General features: G+C 35.8%; 1 protein-coding gene across 1 annotated transcript; it reads left to right on the top strand.

The window, feature by feature from the left end:
• Positions 1-12,846: 12,846 nt before the first annotated feature.
• Positions 12,847-19,062, top strand: LOC132563933 (venom prothrombin activator oscutarin-C non-catalytic subunit-like). Its single transcript, XM_060228688.1, has 6 exons — positions 12,847-12,894; positions 13,986-14,055; positions 14,738-14,910; positions 15,810-15,956; positions 17,691-17,820; positions 18,803-19,062. Exons 1-6 carry the CDS (start codon positions 12,847-12,849, stop codon positions 19,060-19,062), a joined length of 828 nt encoding a protein of 275 aa, XP_060084671.1.
• The last annotated feature ends 265 nt before the right edge of the window (positions 19,063-19,327 follow it).

Raw genomic sequence — 19,327 nt, 5'->3', positions numbered from 1 at the left:
TTGGGTAGAATATCAGGCCCTTTTAATACCTTGCCAATCTCTACTCTTCATGTATCCCCCATCGGGTTGATTCCCAAGAAAAATGGTACATGGAGACTAATTACTAATTTGTCTTATCCACTTGAAGGAAGCATCAATAGTTTTATCGATCCAATTGAAGCATCTGTTCAATATTCACCATTTGACGAGGTGGTAGACATGCTCTCAAAACTAGGAAAAGAGGCTCTATTAGAAAAAATGAATATTAAATCTGCCTTCCGATTGATTCCAATACACCCCTAAGATTTTGACTTGTTAGGCATTAAGTTCAAGGGGGAATTCTACATTGACAAATGTTTACCTGTGGGGTGTTTAATACCATGTAGCATTTTCGAAAAGTTTGCAACGTTTATTGAATGGGTTGTGATGGTTGAGTCTAAGGAAAAAACTGTGGACCATTATCTAGATGACTTTCTATTTGCTGGAAAAGGTGGTAGTGGGAAATGTGCACGTTTGATGAGGATTTTTGGGGAGGTTTGTGAAGAGCTGAGCATTCCTATAGCAGGTAAAACTGAGGGCCCACTGACACTGAGAAATGGTTGTAAGAATTTCTTATGAAAAACAGTTAGCACTTATAGCTGATATAAACTTGGTTTTACTACAGAATGCAAAGGTCACTTTAAAATCGCTTCAGTCGTTAACAGGTACTTTATTATTCTATACCAGGGTAATTCCAGTGGCTCGAGCATTCATCCGAAGAATGATTAATGCCATGACGGGAATTAGCAAACCTTTCCACTTAGTAAGGATAACATCAGGAATCAAAGAGGACTTGGAAATGTGGCCGATTTTTCTGAAACATTTCAATGAGGTTTGTTACATCCCAGAAGCCAACTGGTGCCCCAGTGAATACTTTGGGTTTATTTGCAAACAGTGCAGGTAGTAGTGACTTGGGTTGTGGGGCGCTATGTGGGTACAGGTGGTCAGTTTTTAAATGGCGTTTACTTGGCAAAAAAGGTCAATTATGAAAGACATAACATTCATAGAGCTGGTTCCCATTTTGTTAGCCGTACTAACATGGAGATTGGAGTTCAGGCATAAAAAGGTTGTGTTCAATGTAGACAATGAGGCACTTGTTACCATTCTAAACAAGGAAATCTCCAAATCCACTAGAGTCATGTTATTGTTGCGACAATTGTTAATTTGTTGTATGAATGATAATATCCAGTTCAAGGCCATTTACGTGGCAGGGGTTAAAATTCGGCAGTTGATGCATTGTTTCGATTTCAGTTTTCGAAATTTGGAGAGGGGGTGCCAGGGGCAGACATGGAACCAGGTCAAATTCCCAAAGATTTTCTGTTATACATCTCGACAGTGAAGTTAACCGGCTGTTAGAGAATTCGATGTCGGAAAACACACACTCAGTCTACTCCAGGAGTTTTACGAGTTTTGAGCAATTTCGGTGTGAATTTAATTTGGGGGTTAGTTGGCCTCCATCGGTTAAGCATATCGTTTATTACATAGCATTTATGTCATTACAGGGATTTGCCCACGCCACAGTTAGATGTTATATATCGGGTTTAAGTTTTCACTGTAAGATACAGGGTGGGGAGTATCCAACCGAACACTTCATTGTTAATAAGCTGATAGAAGGTATGAGGAGAAGTCATGCGTCGGAGATGTACGATTACCTATTACTTTACACCTGTTTGAAAAAATCATAGCTATTCTTCCTCAAATTTGTAGTTCGTCCTATGAAGTATGCTTATTTACCTGTGCTTATCCCATTCTATAGTTTCTTTAGAGTTGGGAAATTAACAGCAGTGGGTAAGAATGCAACCAGATGTGTTAACAGTTCACAGGTATCAATTAAAGAGCAATTTGCCTACATCCATTTATCCTCTTCCAAAAATGACCAATACAGGAAGGGAACAACAATTATACTCCCACCAGCCAACAGTAGGTGCTGTCCAGTCAAAAACATAACAAAATTTTTAGCCATAAGGCCTCATGTATCAGGCCCTTTCCTGTGTCATTTTGGGGGAAAACCTATCACTCGTTATCAGTTTTCAAGTATTCTTTCTAAAGCTTGCAGGGCTGTTGATTTGGGGGCAGGTCGTTACACATCCCACTCATTTCGTATAGGAGCAGGTACAACAGCTGCTATGGCCAATATGTCTGAGGGGGAAATAAAAGAAATGGGTCGTTAGAAATCAGTATCATATAAGAGATATATTCGTATTCCTGAAAATAAATTCATAGAATAAATGCTAAAAGAGCATTGAAATCTGTTATAGGTAATCCAAAGAAGATCTGGATAGTGGAGTCTTCCATTATAAAGAGGGAATTTGTTCATGCCAGGAGTAGGCCAGGGACAGTCAATAGGGCCACGGACGAATTGAGGCTTCCTTGTGGTGGTGAATATGAGGAATATTCACCTGCAACCAACCATACGCACATTGTTAAATGTTGAAGACCCACTTAAAATGTTAATTCTCCACTGTGGCGGCAATGACGTGGTTATGAAAGGGTTGGGTCACCTGAGAATAGCTCTGAAGGAGTCTGTTTTGTGGTTGCAAGACACTTTCCCTGGGGCCATTATTGTTTGGTTGCATGTGCTACCTCGCCTTCATTGGAGAGGTTCAAACAAGCCAGAGGCAACAGAGAAGCCAAGGCAGCTTTATCTGGTTTCATTTTGAAAAGGGGAGGGTCATCCAGTATCCAGACCTAACACTAGACGAAAAGTTTTTTTTATTCGGATCAAGTGCACTTGTCTAGCTTAGGTAATGATATATTTGTAAATGTGCTGTAGGGGGCCATTGAGGCATTTCTTACTTCAAATACAAGAGGTTTCCTCGAGCTACGGTAAACTTAACTAGTCAGCAGGATTTTTTGGTCACACTGCGATCGTGTCGGCTGATTGGCGGTGAACAAGTCTGCACGTGAGTGTTGGTCTTGTTCATATGGCATATTTCGCAGATAAGTTATTTTTAAGCAGATTTCGAACTATTAGTGCTATCTGCCTAGAATTGTCACACTTCAATTATTCAATATTATTAAGTGCTACATGTCTATTTCACAGTATTATGGACATTTCGGTTATTGTGATTTATATATAAACATTGACCTGTGTTTAATTGAATGCATGTGCAGCTTGATATTTGATAGCTGATTTTGAATTTGCTTGATAATTACCAGAGAGCTGATACACAGAAACTGTTATTTATTGATTAACGGGGGGAGTTGGTCACCCTCAGTCCGTTAATCCTTTGATGCACACACTAATCAGCGGGGAGCTGTACCCAAAAACCGCTGTTTAGTGATATTGTTTGTTTGTTGATTGTGGTCTTTCAAATTACACCCATATTGGCTTATTGGGTCGACGGCCGTTTAGAAAGGTGTGACCCAATAAGCCAAATAAAAACTTATTTCTTGTATTTGTCATGTGTTTATTTTTGATAATGTGTACAAGAACGTTCTTGTGAAGTGAGAGGTATCATACATTGATTGTAATCAATCTCTGCCTGTGGTCAGTGCATCCAGTCTATTCGTGTCGTAATAGCATTACAGGTTAGTCACAGAGATTGGTCAGTTCTATAATCTGTATAGACAAGACATATTTACAATAAAGCTGAATGTCCCCGAAAAGGATTTGAATAATACATCAAGAACAAATACATGTTTATGATACAGAAAAATCAAAGCATTTCTAGATAAATAATGAACAAGATTTATTCAGTGATAAGTAAGAACCTACAGCATATTGCCATTTGAATTACCTGACAAGGTCTGTTTGAAGTTTGATCAATCTATCAATATCTCAAATGATAAAAAGACAAAAAGCTGATCATGGTAAAATATATAGTTGTATAAATATGACCAGTGCGCAACTCCTTGAGTTTGCTAAATCTACCGGTAACGCACGAGTACAACAATAGGTGGAACGGCACCAGGGGCCCTTTTGTTTATGCGGACAAACCGTTCAAACCAATAAACGAACTACCCACTTCGTTTTCGTTTCGGACTGTTTCCAGTGGCTAACCTGGCACGCTCTGACCGAGGGATCCAGGAGTAACCAAGATGGCGGCTTGAGTTGGAAAGTAAACAAATGCAGTTCGAACTTCCTAGAATTTGACAATAATTCTATGTTTCTACATATGTAAACATCATTACGAAGAAAGTATAGATTCAAGCATTGATGTATATGATAGAAAGCCGCCGAGTCTGACGCCATTAATTCATATTATGACATTATATCGCAAATATGAATCGCGACAAAACGCTTTTCAAGCAAATTAATTATTTATCCTACTTCGTCCATCTTGCATATTAAATTATTGAAATATTGTAATAGTATGGTTTGCTTTTTTGTTGGGTATTTTATTCAGTTATTTTAACCATAATAATGTGCTTGATCAAAACAAATATAATTCCTGTTTTATCTTTATATAAAGAGTAACTTTATAATTAATTTAGTCATACTTGTATGTTATATCTCTGTAATAACTGTTTCATGGTCCTATGAAATTTGTATATTTTTAGCGTTCTTTTTGCAGAAAGTTGCAAAATTATTCAAAAGTAAAAGTTGTTTCATAATGCTACAATGATGTTATCATTTGATTAATATATGTATGAAAAAATAAATGTTAATATTGTGCATTGTTTTTAGTATATTAACCACAAATTTTTGAAATATTTGCACCGATATCCTACCCTAAATGATAAATTTTATTGATTATCTATACACATTTAATTTGCCCTCTCACAGTTATTAAGTTAACTGAATTACACGGAAAAACCAAATCTATAATGCTTTATTAAAAATTCAGAAAAGAGAAATTATTTTGCATCCTCTCATGCTCATTAGAATATATTTACTTTGACATATGTCACCATAACAATGTTAGTAATTAATTTGATCAGGGGTTTGGTTGCTATATCAATTCCCGTTTGGAATTGGATGAAGAATATAATGATAGTATCAGGAGAGCAAACCATTGTACATTTGATTAATTCTAACACTTCACTATTTCAAAAATATAATGCAACTTTTTACAATGTCATACTCATAATTGAAAGTTATTGTAATCAATACATGAAACTTTGTTTAATGTCAGTTTCAGGAACTTGTTCGATCTATAGTTGCAAGATTTCTTTTCAGCTTATAATTGGATTGATACAGAACTTCTTTTATTTAATTTCCTGTGTTAATTGAAAAAAATAGGATATCAATCACCTTTTAAAAGTAAAGTGAGATGAAGAAAATGGAAATTTGTATTTGAGAGGCTAGGCATATTCCATGATAAATAAATTATACACAGCAGTGACGGTACACGGCATGAACATTGATTTACAACGATAAAAATAATTAACAAATTCAATAGAAATTAAAACTTTTAATCAAAATACAAATATTGATTTTCTGTATGAAATTGAATTATTTTTTCATTTTTTTATTCGTAATGACATCTATCATCCAAACTTCATATGACATATGCTATGGAAGTGTCAGGAAGAAAAGTAAACAGAAATGCATGGAACTCGTCAATTGATAGAACAGTATCTACCAAAAATACGTGTTCTTGAATTGACAGAGAATATAACATTTCCTGAAGAACTGAAACATTGTTTCTGAATAAGCAAGCATTTGCATTATTATCATTATTATTAGTTTACCATGAAAAAAAGAAAACCATAATACACAAGTTTCTAATATCCAGCTAAAATATTGGTACAAGGGTCGGTTGGTTTCCCGTAAAAAGAAAGCTGACAGAATGGATTGCAAAACGATGATGATGTTTATTAACAATGCAAAACATAGGTTATGTATGTATATACAAGACTCGCTCTCAAACACCACTAAATCGAGAAATACGAATGTTCATGTAGCTTCACACCATTTTTTTTTTTCATTTCAAAATATTTTATTAATACAAAGTATTAATAGGATTAGACAGCAGGCTAGTGCCTATATAAGTCTTCTCCTGGGACAACACAGGTGGTCAATTACAGTAACACTGATCAGATTCAAACACACATACATACTCCCACTCTTTCACACTCACAAACCTACATACTTACATGTACATGTATAGCATACAGTAACTTACAGTGGATACATACATACAAACACACATATAGACATACATATATACACACACGCACATACAGATAAATACACAGAGAAACCTTAGAAGGGAGATAACTCTTACTTAATTTGCTATATAATTCAAAATACAAAATAATCTGATCTGTAAAATTTAGAAATATTTTAACTGAATTAATACACTTACGGTACACTTGCTCCTCCATACTGACAGGAATATTGCACCATGAGTGTCCATAGTAATAAAGTTGACCCTCATCCTATCTAATGGAGATAGGAGCTTCACACCATTACGGCGATGATGATCCAAAGAATCATATGATGGCAACTCAGTAGAGTTAAAGGCACAGTCGCTAGCCCGCGACTCAGCTAAATCCTCAGCCACTGTTATAATTACTCGTACTAGCAGTATCATGCTCGTACATACCAAATTCGCGAATGCACTGTATCCAAGAAACGACAGCAACCCTCAATGGTTGATGAATTCTTTCATGCTAATCAAGTCGCCGTCCAGAGCCTGCAAGATGATTCCCGTATAGATTCGTGAATTCGTTAATAGATACGAGTTAAACACATCACCCACATTTCCATACTTCCTTAACGTCCAGAACATCGTAAATCCTGTATACTAATCTAATGTACCTCAATTGATTAACGATCTCTTACAAACTACTAAATATGTTTGGAATTCATGATAACAATGGCCCCAATTCATTCACGGAGTGACATAAAATCGCACAATACGCAAACTGACACCTCATGGCTTCCATACATTTTCAAACCTTGCCTATTCACACTACGTTCAACAATGTGACAATATAATAGGACTTCCATATATTTTTTACATACATTAAACTCACGATACAAGCTACATGATAGATGATAAAGAATGGTCACGACTGAGTGTAGCGTACAGATTCCTTGATTGTTTGACCCGATAATAACACGATACAATACAATGATACCAACTAAAAATATGAGTGAAAGTTAACTTACCATAGTCTGTCGTCTGTACCTGATTCATATGCCGTAAGATACAGATAAATTTATATCGGATACACGATGTAAATACACACTCTCTGTTACCGTATACAGCTCACCGCGTGCACGTCAACCCGTGACGCATTTTCAATTCCATTTCTAAATTCCAAATGTTGGCGACCTCTGATAACTAGCTATACAATTGCTAATAATGCGACATATTAGAACAGAATAAAAGGCCGACAGATGACCATTTGTCATAATGATAATTGTAGTTGGCTATCACTATATTGTTAGATATTCTGGATGGGAAAATGTAACATACAGGTTCCCCTTCGTCTCTAGTAATGCATATTTGATTTTAGCAGATGGAATCAATAAGTAAAGATCATGTCAGTGAAGAAGCAATGCAAATGTAGGTACTAATGGCCCTCTCTACACATCGCAAATGACCTGGTCCCAAGGTTCAATTGATGACTCGGCAGTGAGGATATATTTTCTTAACTCGATGTAGTGTTATCAAATAGGTTTCCAGTAAAAAGCCAGAAACAATACAAGTCCTTGGATCATATTTTTGGGGAAAAAAAAGCTCCAGTGAATTTGGTTTTAGTTAATAGAAATTACATAGTTATTGTTTGATGACAGCATTGAATCTCATTTGGTCGATACAGGCACATTGTTTTAACTATAACATTCTTAATTTACTAAAGAAATAAATCTACATCCCTGCTGTGTATCGTCAATGACTCTTTAAACACCAATCTTAATTCAATCATGGTTAATAAGGCGACTTAACTCTCAGGGGTTTTACTGTAGTTTTGGTTTGGCTTTGAAGTGTAAGTCTCGTTTGATTTAAAATCGTGTTTCAGCATTTGTTGTATCTGTTCAGGTAAACATATCGTCTCATCAACTATAGTCCAGAATACGAAAACGTTAGTGTAACCCACCTCGAACGGTTCGATATGTCGATGTTTTCCTCTAGCCCTTTGAACTTCGAAACATCGATGCTTAACTATAGTTATAAAGGGCATATATTGCATGTTTTTAAAATCATTTTTCTGTAATATTTCCTTGGGTATTGTCTAGAAACAATTTTTTGCAACTAAAACACAACTGAAATCTCTATATTTGTCTGCATTTAGAAATAAATAAAATCGATGACAAAATAATATCTTCATATTGTAGTTTTTCCGTTACTAATCCTTAGGTTATCGAAATATTTCTATTACATGTGTCCTTAATGTCCCGCAATTATATTAGAGTTTTCTGGGAATGATTACCTTCTAGTCCTTTAATGGCGCCTGACTTTTGTTTATTTTCCAAAAGTGCGGTATGTTCATTCATACCAGATTATGACCCATACTATTTGGTGCCGTTATTTTTCACCATTATATGGTTTTACTCGTGATTGATCTCAATTTTCCTAATATAGTGGACAATAATGACGTCATATCCCTTTCAAAGGAGCACCAGTAAACCGAAAATCCCGCATATTCTTATATTCGTATTCTTTACACGCGTTTTTTATGAACGCTTATAAAGAAACTTCCAAACTAATAAAAGCTCGAGCGTCATATTCCTCTTGTGTTCATAGTAATATTAATTTATGACATGTTTAGGACTCATTCAGGGACATATTTATGATAATTTTTTTGTGCAAGTTTCTCCAGCAGTCTAAAAACGCATCATTTTTTCGGTGTAAAGTTTTGGCACGAATGGGGTTTTGCAATGATAACATGGATATATGTAGACATGACTTGCAGGTGATTTAACCATCAAATAAATAGCAATGAGTCAGACGGGCGTTGTATGCTTCTGTTTGCGATGTTCTTGTGTTTGTTAGTTTTATCTCAATCTAAATAGGGAAATGATTACTTCTTATGCAATAGATATTCCGTGTACAATAAGTTAACTGAATCGATTTCAAAATCATTTCTTTACTAGTAAGTGAAAAGGTCGTACAAACCTGCAATTAAAAGAGGCAGGTACAAACCTCCATCCGAATTCAAGTTGGTATTCCACTGCTCTAATAATTGCGTGGCAAGGCATCGCACCAATACATCAGATACTTATTCTACCGGAATGAAATATTCACTCTTGTATATTAGTAAACAAACTGCATAGACATATAGGTGTGTATGATTGGCTGCTAGCCTACCATAGACATTTGCTCTCATTTTTATCGACTTCGGCAGAAGATTATAACAGCAGTTGGATGTACAGGTGAGCAGGGAAATGTCCAAGGTAAGTAAAATATTGGAACTAAAATACCATCGGGGTCTTTAGATATACAAATTTTTGTTTAGTGCCAGTATTTTAATGTTGGTATTTTATCAACATCACATAGATGGTCTTGCTGTCTTTTTCTTTTCTTTTGCGAATGATTCTTTAGACTGATTTGCTGTCGAGTAAATTGTTTGATTTATTTGGGTTATGGTCTTGTAACTTTTTTATAGTTAGATATCATGGCGCTGATTACCAGGGATAGAGCGCTATTATACATTCAGATATACTTTTTGACAGCTAACAGGCTGATTTGTCGTCAACCTTGTTTGTCATTGTAACATTATCAATGTGATATATTCCTGTTTTGTGACCTATTTCTTAAGGGAAGTCACGTTTATTTATTTTAGCCAACTGCCATCAGATGTGGGCCGTTAAAATCGTTTGAGGTTTAACTTCATTTAACGATTTAGCTATTGCTACCTCTGAATACACAACTGCAGTTCTTTCTCGAGTCTGTGTGGCTATAAGTGCCTTTTTGATTTTTTGACTAGCAAAAATATCTTACAGGCGGTCAACTCCTTATTTTGAAAATGGAAGTTTTAAATACTGCTATTTCGTGAAACGCACACAATGTGAATTTCTCAAATTTCGTATGAAGGCTTAGATCTATACGATATGATGAAGTCACCAGCATAAAGAGCGTCTTCCATTGAAGGGGATAATGTTTTGACAATTCTGTTAATTTTATGTCCAAAAAGTGTAACCGAAATAATGCTGCCTTGTGGTATACCAATTTCCTGCTGATGAACTTCGGAAAGAGTCGTTCCATCCCGGACTTGTAATATTCTGATATTCTAATAGAAAATTTGAAATTAAAATTGGCAGGTTACCTTTAATACCTTTAATATCGCGCAGATCTTTCATAATGCCGTATTTCCACATTGTGCCTTTCCAAAGCGAAGAAAACAGCAACCAAGTACTCCTTCTTTAGAAAAGCCTCACGCACAAAGGTTTCAAGTCCAACCAAATGATCGTTGGTACCTCGCTTAGATCTAAAACCCTTTGTAGGGGTGATATTAAGTGATTGGATTCCTGATACCAAATTAATCTTGGGTTTATCATCCGCTCTAGAGTTTTACAAACGCAACTCGTAAGTGATATAGGGCGGTAACTGGAGGGATCTGTTGTATCTTTACCCTGTTTAAGGATAGGAATCACAGTTGCCATTTTCCATGACTTTGGGACATTTCCTAAAAATATTAAAAAATATCTCGAAGTTTTTCTAATGATGACTCTGGTAGATGTTTTAGGAACTGATAGTGAATATCATCAGGTCCTATTACAGAGTCATGTGATTTTTTTCAACGATTCTCGAAGTTCTAACATTGAGAAAAGTTGATTGTAAGTTTCATTGTTTTCGGAAGAGAATTTCAATTCACGCGTGGTCTTATATTTTTGAATTTTTTAGGAATTATTATTTGCAGACGATTTTTTGGAAAAAGAAGATCCTAAAGCATTTGCAATATCAAATTTCGATGTTGCTAATTTTCCATTAGTTTTCAGATGTCCCATTGTTTTGAATGATGTTTTACCACTGATTCGTTTAATCATGTCCCATACCTTTTTAGTTTAATGCATAATCGATTTATATGCATCCTAGCATAGGTAGTCTACAATGATATTGCTTTTTGTTAACCTGGTCCAAAGGACCGGTAAGCTCGTGGCATGACGCAGAGGTCGTTAACGTCTTTCTTTTAAATTATTTTTGTACAACTGATTAACCTTGACCTCCAAGACCCTCATGGAAGGGACTCAAACATGAAATATTGAGCAAATTCTTTGAAATAATCATTTTTCACTTGTATAAATTATTTCACATTTGGTGCCAGGTATGCTTGGGTGATGGGAAATTATTTTTACCTAAACGGTTAGTCTGACCTTCTAGCGCAGAGGATCGGAGCGCGATAGAGAAAATCGCTTTTAAATCCTTTTTCTGTTGGATTCAAGTAGTTTTAGCCACGGAGCCCGAGGAGAAGAACAAAACGGATGAAAGTAGTCACATTTTTAAAGTAATACACTTTTATTCGAACTTGGTCTGAACCATCCTTTGATGACGGAAACTCAATTATGTTTAAATGTTTTGTCTCGCCCTCCTTTTTAGCTTACGGCCGTGGGCCAATAGGGCAGATAAATGTAATTATTGAAATCAATATTTTACATTTGAAGGATTTTGACCATATTTCGTATCAAATATCATAACTTTATGTAAACAACGCGTCTGTAAAAGGACATGAAACATTTATAAAGCCAAAACTATTTTGTCTTAGGCTTGGTTGATTATGTTTTTATCAAAATCTAGATTGAAATTTCAAATTCCTCAGGTTTGGAGAAAATGTCACAATATACAAACGAACAAAAATATTTTAAAGTGAAAACTGAAAATGAAATCAGATAAACGAAACAGACCCCATGGGCCTCTTGCATTACTTGTCACATGGGATACGTAATTCTTTACCAGAAATAGCACAAAAAATACACAATATCCCGAACCTCTTGCAGATATTCTCATTTGTGTACATATTACGAGATATCAGGTAAACCCATTGTGGGTTTGATTAATGAATTTGGGTAAATATACCGTAATGATAAGGAAACGCAACTTCTTTCTTTGTAAAATATTACGCATTGAATATACATAGCAGTATAAAAAGTAAGAATATATCGGTCACCTCCGCTAATCCCCTGATAAATTTTGAAAATACGTCTCCTGTGATAAAATGAAACTATACCGTTTTACCTTGATTGTATTTTCCATTCAAATGATGACGATTTCCGAATATCACCAAGACATGAGGTTAGGTATTGTCTTGATAACTGCTATTATTTCAGCATTAGGGCACCTGAATTCTTGACGGCCTAATGAAGTCTTCCTTGATTAAAAATATCAGACACAATGAAGTAAGCTATTGCATTTCAAATGTAGGTTCATTGCGCATTAAAAGTATTTCATTAAAACCGTAAAATTTAAGTTGTCTTTCTTTTTCCTCTACGTATGTAGGCGAGTGGATGTTCACTGTTGTTACTTTGAACACTTTACCTCTATCAACTTGAAATAGCATTACGGTATAGAAGTGAATATAAGCTGTTATAAATGTGTTGTTTGACACTGTTCAACTAATGGAATGAACCTTTTTCTTGGCTAAAAATTTACAGCTCTAACATGAAACACGGAATAGTTAATCTGCTGTCGCGTCTTCTATTTTACTTTAAGTTTTTGACAGAAAATAACATTAAAGATGTGCAAGGTGGTATATATATATATATATATATATAACAAAAACCTACTGGAATTTATCTCCCAATACATCTTTGAAATTCGTCTCCTGTGATATTAAACAAAAACTATACCTTTATCCTGGGACTGTATTTCCATTCAAATAATATCGATTTCTGACTATCACCAAGACGCATGGGTACCAATGCATTTGCAGTCAATAATTGTTTATACAAAAAAGCTACGGGTAACCCAACTTGATAGAGGACAGACTCCCGCAATGCTCATGGGAGGGAGCACTCAACTGCAGGTCGTTACTCACTTCGGAGTGAGTAAATAGACTATAAGTCGGTTAACGTCTCAACGCCTGTAACGTCCGCGATGTCAAGATCGTGTAAGAGCATGTTTCATAGGCACTTCAACGCCAGGCACCTCGTATGCAATGGTTAAAGGCACATGTTTCCTTATGTTTCCGTATGCTACTACGGTTATTCATACTCTTCACGGATGAATCTCGATTCTCGTTATTTCGATCGAATGGCCGTCAACATGTTTACCGTTGCCGCGGGAAGCGTCTTGCAGACGCTTGTGCTTTGGGGTATGACATATTTTGGGAATGGTTTAAAGACATTATAAGACACCATTTGACCTTTCAGCATTACAAAGCTACGTACGGTTGATCAACCTCCATTTTGCCCCAATTTGTCCCCAATCGAACACTTAATGGATGAATTAGACAAAAGAGTTCGGAATCGAGCAAACATCCCATTTAACATCCATCAATTCGCTAATATAATTACCGTTGAATTGTGTAACTGGCAGCCATTGTCCTTATGTCATGCAATAGGTGTTTTAGGGACTATAGGGGCACACGATGTTGGGTATTGGCATGACAACTGCCGCTTTTTCGACTTTCGGACCTTAGGGTACCGGAATTCATGACGGCCTAATGAAGTCCTCCTTTGTTAAAATTCTCAGAAAAATGAAGTTAGCTATTGCATTTCAAATGTAGGTGTATTGCTCATTAACATTATTTTATTAAACCGTAAATTTGAAGTTGCCTTTCTTTTTCCTCTACGTATGTATGTGAGTGGATGTTCACTGTTGTTACTTTGAATACTTTAACTCTATTAACTTCGATAAAATGTTGCAACAATATGAATATAAGATGTTATAAATGTGTTGTTTGACACTGTTCAACTTATAGGATGAACCATTTTCTTGGGTAAAAAATCTATAGCTCTAACATGCAACACAGAGAAGTTAATCTGCGGTCATGACTTCTGTTTTATTTTAACTGTTTGACAGAAAACAACATTAAAGGTGGTGTATATATATATAACAAAAACTGCTGGATTTTTTTTATTGTCATTTGGATTAAAATGTTGGACAAGCAAAAACATTGTTTGTGTGTTGCAGATAGGAGAAGGAGTTCGACAGCTTCAGCTGTGGATTACAATATGTATGCTGGTACATATAGGAAACGGAGGTAACATGTAGACATATTCTTTGAAAGCGTATTACCGCCAATGTTCTGTATTCATGCCTTCCAGATTTGTTTGTATGTGCTTCTATTTACTTATCTAAAACTTCATATTTTTTCAATGTTTGCATTTTTGCTCATTACATTTCATGGTCATTAACTAAGGAGAGGTTTTCTTGCCATGTGTTATAAATCTCGTTACTCAAAAAAAAATATAATAGCCTATATCCAGTAATTATTTGAAAAGGGCCCTCGAGAATACGTTTTAAAATATCAATACGCTTATCCTCACGTAGCACGTGACCTCTGCATGGTACTTAGATATTGCAGACAAACGGTGATGAGTGCATTTCATCTGAAAATATACGTTTATTTTGATGAGACAGGGCAGGCCAGCCGGTTGCGTCGTTCTACACTATGTGTTTTCATGCATATGAATGGATTGTTTCATTCGACTGTCGTACTAAACCCTCCATTATATCGCCACCACATTATACCGCCAAAATAGGCATAGGACTGGAAAACTGAAAAAATGCAACGATAAATATCGAATAGGTCACTATGTATGTACCTTTGAAAACAAAAAGTAATAGTCTTCAATAATATAAACCATAACTTTATCCCTCCAAAAATCTATTATTTGTACAAATATTGAAAAAGTATTTGAGCAATAGTTTATTTCTTTCAGATTATGACTGCGCCGACAATCTTATAACCGGACCTTTGGGGGTCAATGATTCCTCTCTGACAGCCTCCTCTTATTATGACAGCGGAACTTGTTATCCTAAATTTGCCAGGATTAACCAGGACCTTACATTGTGTTGGTGCCCGGCCGTGTCTGATAAGTCGGAATATTTGCAGGTAAAATCAAAGCGGTTGATTATCTTGTTTATATTATCATGTATCAGTAGTAGTCAGTTTCGATATCAATTTTGACTTTTTGGTTGCACTAGAAGCTAATTGAATATAGTAGGACAACGTATAAAACACAAAGGAAATGTACATACTTATAAATTACAAGGAGTTGCTTCGATGTGCGGCTGTTTTGAACCAGTGTGTGTGTAAGTGTAAGTGTGTGTGTGTATGTATGTGTGTGTGTGTGTGTGTGTGTGTAAATGTAAGGAGTACGTGATGAGTGAATGAATGTAAAAGTTGGTACTATTTTCGAATAGCCATTATATCTGCCACCAGCCCCGAATTGTATTGCTCAGCTTGTTGTCTATCTATAACATTATTGGACTGATGACAGATATGTTATGGTCTACCATGTAGTTACAATATTCCAACCTTCAGTATATGAAATTACCACACTGTGTACGTATCTGCTGCAAAATGCACCTGCATCGCTCGTCCTAATAGCTACGTTTCAGCTGACATCTATTTTTTCACTTGTTAAATCTTCATTCCCACCCCTTTATCAGCGTGGGTGTACTGCTTCCTCTTGACTACTGATATCCTTCGTTCTATAATTAATTAACCACCTTACTACAAATGTTTGAATTAGTTTCTCGTTCACACGATAGAGGGGAGATAACTCGTCTTTTATAAGATTAAGATTTCATTTCGTGTTGCAGTTAATGTGTGAGATCAATATGTACTTTGTATTATTTGTATTCATTTGTCTACCATAGGGAGAGAACTTATATAGGCTTCAGTCTGTTACCTAATGTCCTTTGATTTTTTTCAATAAATTCTTGTGATATAGAAATATGTATAAATGAAACGATGCTTTTTAAAGTGTTATTGATTTCATGACACAGGTGGAATTCCAACATGCCTCTACTGTGACAGCTCTCATCACTCAAGGAAGGGGCGTACCGTTGCAATACCTGAAGTCCCTAACAATGAAAATAAGTCTTGACGGATCTAACTGGGAAACTGTCACTGATGAATCAGGCACCATAAAAGTGCATGCTATACTTAACTAGCTAGATGTCCTATGTCCTTTGTAACATATAGTTGGCAGACGAGAATTTTCTTTAAGTCTGAAAATAGTTTATTTATATATATATCTAAATGAATACTGTATTTAACATAATTCGAAAAATGTCTGATTAGACAACTAATGAAAGAATTCTTATCTGATCGATCTTGTCAGAATGACTGGGTAATCTGTTTATCAGGCAGCTATATTTTAACCTTCGAATACCTTAATGCATACAACACGATTGAATTATAAGAACCAGACAAAGAGAAGACCTTTACGGATAAAAACTACTACTGCCACAAAAAAAAAAAAAAAACTTGTTAGAAAAGCAATGTTGGCCAATTTTGTATGTTATAATAACACCTTATATCTTCATGTACTCTACACAAAAAATCAAGAAAATTCAAACATGGCAACATAATCATAAATCAAACGCAAATTCCATAAAGTCAAATATAAACAGAAGAAAGTAGGTCACCTAAGGAGCATGCCTATTTCTTCTCATCGTTCTTAGGAAATGTCCGGATATTGTTGTGGAACACGAACCTTATGATTTGATTTTACCATATGTAGAGTCCAATCGCTTTGATTGGTCTCGGCAACACTAACGATTGCTATAACAGCGATGGAACGAAGTTATTTTGTTCAATGTTAAGTCGAGATTTGGTTTGATGTACAATGATAGGAGGCTGCGAGTGTGGCGACGTCGGAAAGACCGCTTCAAAGGCTGCTGTGTAATCCAGCGTAGCAGATTTTGTATGGGTAGTATGATCACATGTGGCGGCATATCCGGCGGAAATCGAATTTGATTTGTCAATGTCAATGGAAATTTGAATGCAGTTTGGTATCGGGACAAAAACACTACCCGTTTTAAAGCGTTAAAGAGCTCAGTCTTTTTTCAGCATGAAAATGCGACGTTGTACAAGTCAAGTGGGCTAGGACGTTCTTACAGCGGAACACTATCCAACTTTTCTATTGGCCTGTTCTAAACCTAATAGAGCACATACGGGAAGTTCTTGTAAGACGAGTAAGGCGATGGCAAAATCCGCCCCAAAACGTACAGGAATTGGCGCAGGCATTGAATAAGGAGTGGAACGCCACCGAGCTCATAATTCGGCAACAGACAGGCTCTATGCGCCGGCGTTATAAATCTGTAGCCCTAGCTAATGGTGGTCACACAAGTTACTGACCTTGTACTTTGAGTCATGACCACTATAAGTCTTGTACAACACACAAACATACCGCACCATAACGATTTTGATCGTTATTTCAACGTACGTTAGTAGGAACCCAAATAAATCATTTGACTCCTCATTGCAATATTTTGTTAAAACCTTACATAACTGTCTGTCTCCATACATTTATTTACCAAGTATATTCATCGTTAATTTAGCTAGATATAGGTTCTTTAGGAAAGGTTATTAATTTCTACGTTCACACAAGTATCTGTGAGAAATCTTCCAATAATCAATTAAGTTTAGCATGTTAAAAACAATTAAGAATGCCAGTTGAATGCCTTGTTATGGATCCAGTTGAATTTTAAATCATTATTGGCCTCGATCCGCATGGTGTGTGCCTTCTCTTCTTGAACAGCTGGTGTTGTAGTGCTTGAATTTTACATGGTCAATATCCCATCGATATTCCTTTATTTTTTCCATCTGCTTTTAGCTGACATTGTAGTTCTTAGCCGGAATTTCAGTTATTATGTCCACAGGTTTATGAAGCAAACACCGACGGTACAACACTTGTGAGTCATGCGTTGAATAATATCCGCGCAAAATTCATTCGCATCCATCCAGAAACTTGGTATGATTGGCCATCCTTCAATATGGAGATTCTTGGGTGTCCAAAATGTATGTAATTTTTACCATTTTTATTCTTTTTACGTTTGTTGTTCATTCTTACCAACAGGTTGGCAAAAATGCGTCTTCGCCCTACATGGCCAAACTAGTAAACATTGAAGATTTTGATCAGGATTATGAACGATATTAAATATTACTCAATGATTGGACTTGATGATAAATCGGCCCATCGATATATAGACTGAAAACCTACGTGTATAAGTCTTTCACAGATTAAACTGTATTTTTGAAGCAAAGAACACTCCTGTTGGAAATAAAAAGTTAACCATAATAAAATTGAATTTTATACAACTATCCATAATAAGTAACAAACATATCATCAGATGGTGTGAAATTTCTTGCGGACAATGACTACTAGATATCATTATTGGTATCGTTTTATTTTGTATATATAATATCCAAACCTTGTACAACCAGATCCTAATGATAGAATGCCCAAACCGGATACGTAGATACATAACAGAGATAATAGGGAAGGGTTGCATCAATAGATATGTTCCCTTTATGTTAACGCAAAACGAATCTATCTTCATCTACGCAAAAGGAACACTACTAATGTTCCTACCTCGATAATATGCTTCACGTTTGGTATTAATATTAATCAAATGTTTGGATGAGTATGGTCTGCTCTTCTATATGATTTTCGATTTCAATAATTTCTCCAAGATACCCTTCAGAACTTTTGAATCAAGGAATTAACATCTAGAGTCAATATTAGTCGAGCAGATAACTGCCAAATGTGGTAGCAATCTGCACGTGCTGGTAAAAGCATCATTGAGTTTGCCACAAACGTATTTGTTACTTAAGAAAATAGATGTGGAGCCCTCGTTAAAAATCCCACATCCCCAATTTTTAAGACTTAAGACATTTTTTGGGTGATATAAAAAAAATTGTATCGTTTGTTCCATGCTTTTTGTTTATTGCTAGTTAGTTCGTAGTTATAAGTCTTTGTCTTTTTCAATAGATTTACGTAGGACCTGCTGGATTGGGAAAACTGGTGTTCCGACCGAAGAGCTTCCTGTACTTCACCAGACGTTCGCTCTTAACAATGGAATATGTGGGAAAGAGTGCCACAAATACCAGTCGTGTGGAAGTTATATGTTTGACTTCGATAATAGGGAATGTCACCTTTACTCCATTCAGACATTCAACGTTACGACAACTCGGTCAGCCTCTCTGGGAAGAAAAGTATATTTCGTGAATAACCCTGATTGTATTCCTTGATTTCGACCTTTGTTCAACGTGGACTGTCAACATATGTGTTTTCATTGATGTTTTTAATGACAACCTATGAAAGAAGAAGTCAAGTTCCCTCATTTTCTTTTACCTATACTGTCTATCATTTACTTACTTAGAGGAATTGTTTCTGATAGCGACAGGTGATGTGAGGATTCTGTCCAAATTGGCATGAAAAGACTCAAACTGACTATGTCATGGATTATATACATTCGTTATGATCGGCAATTACACGGTGAAAATAGCCCAGGGT

Source organism: Ylistrum balloti, unplaced genomic scaffold (assembly GCF_031769215.1).
Source record: "Ylistrum balloti isolate Yb309-2 unplaced genomic scaffold, AGI_CSIRO_Ybal_v1 Utg371928, whole genome shotgun sequence".
Taxonomy (NCBI): Eukaryota; Metazoa; Mollusca; class Bivalvia; order Pectinida; family Pectinidae; genus Ylistrum; species Ylistrum balloti.
This window is presented reverse-complemented; position numbering and strand designations above follow the sequence as displayed.

What these genes read in the sequence shown, in the direction of transcription:
- LOC132563933 (XM_060228688.1), top strand. Translation starts at nt 12,847, where the DNA reads ATGCTCATGGGAGGGAGCACTCAACTGCAGGTCGTTACTCACTTCGGA. An exon ending in GGTACATATAGGAAACGGAG is followed by an intron (nt 14,056 to 14,737) that starts GTAACATGTAGA and finishes TATTTCTTTCAG; the next exon opens with ATTATGACTGCGCCGACAAT. An exon ending in CAATATGGAGATTCTTGGGT is followed by an intron (nt 17,821 to 18,802) that starts GTCCAAAATGTA and finishes CTTTTTCAATAG; the next exon opens with ATTTACGTAGGACCTGCTGG.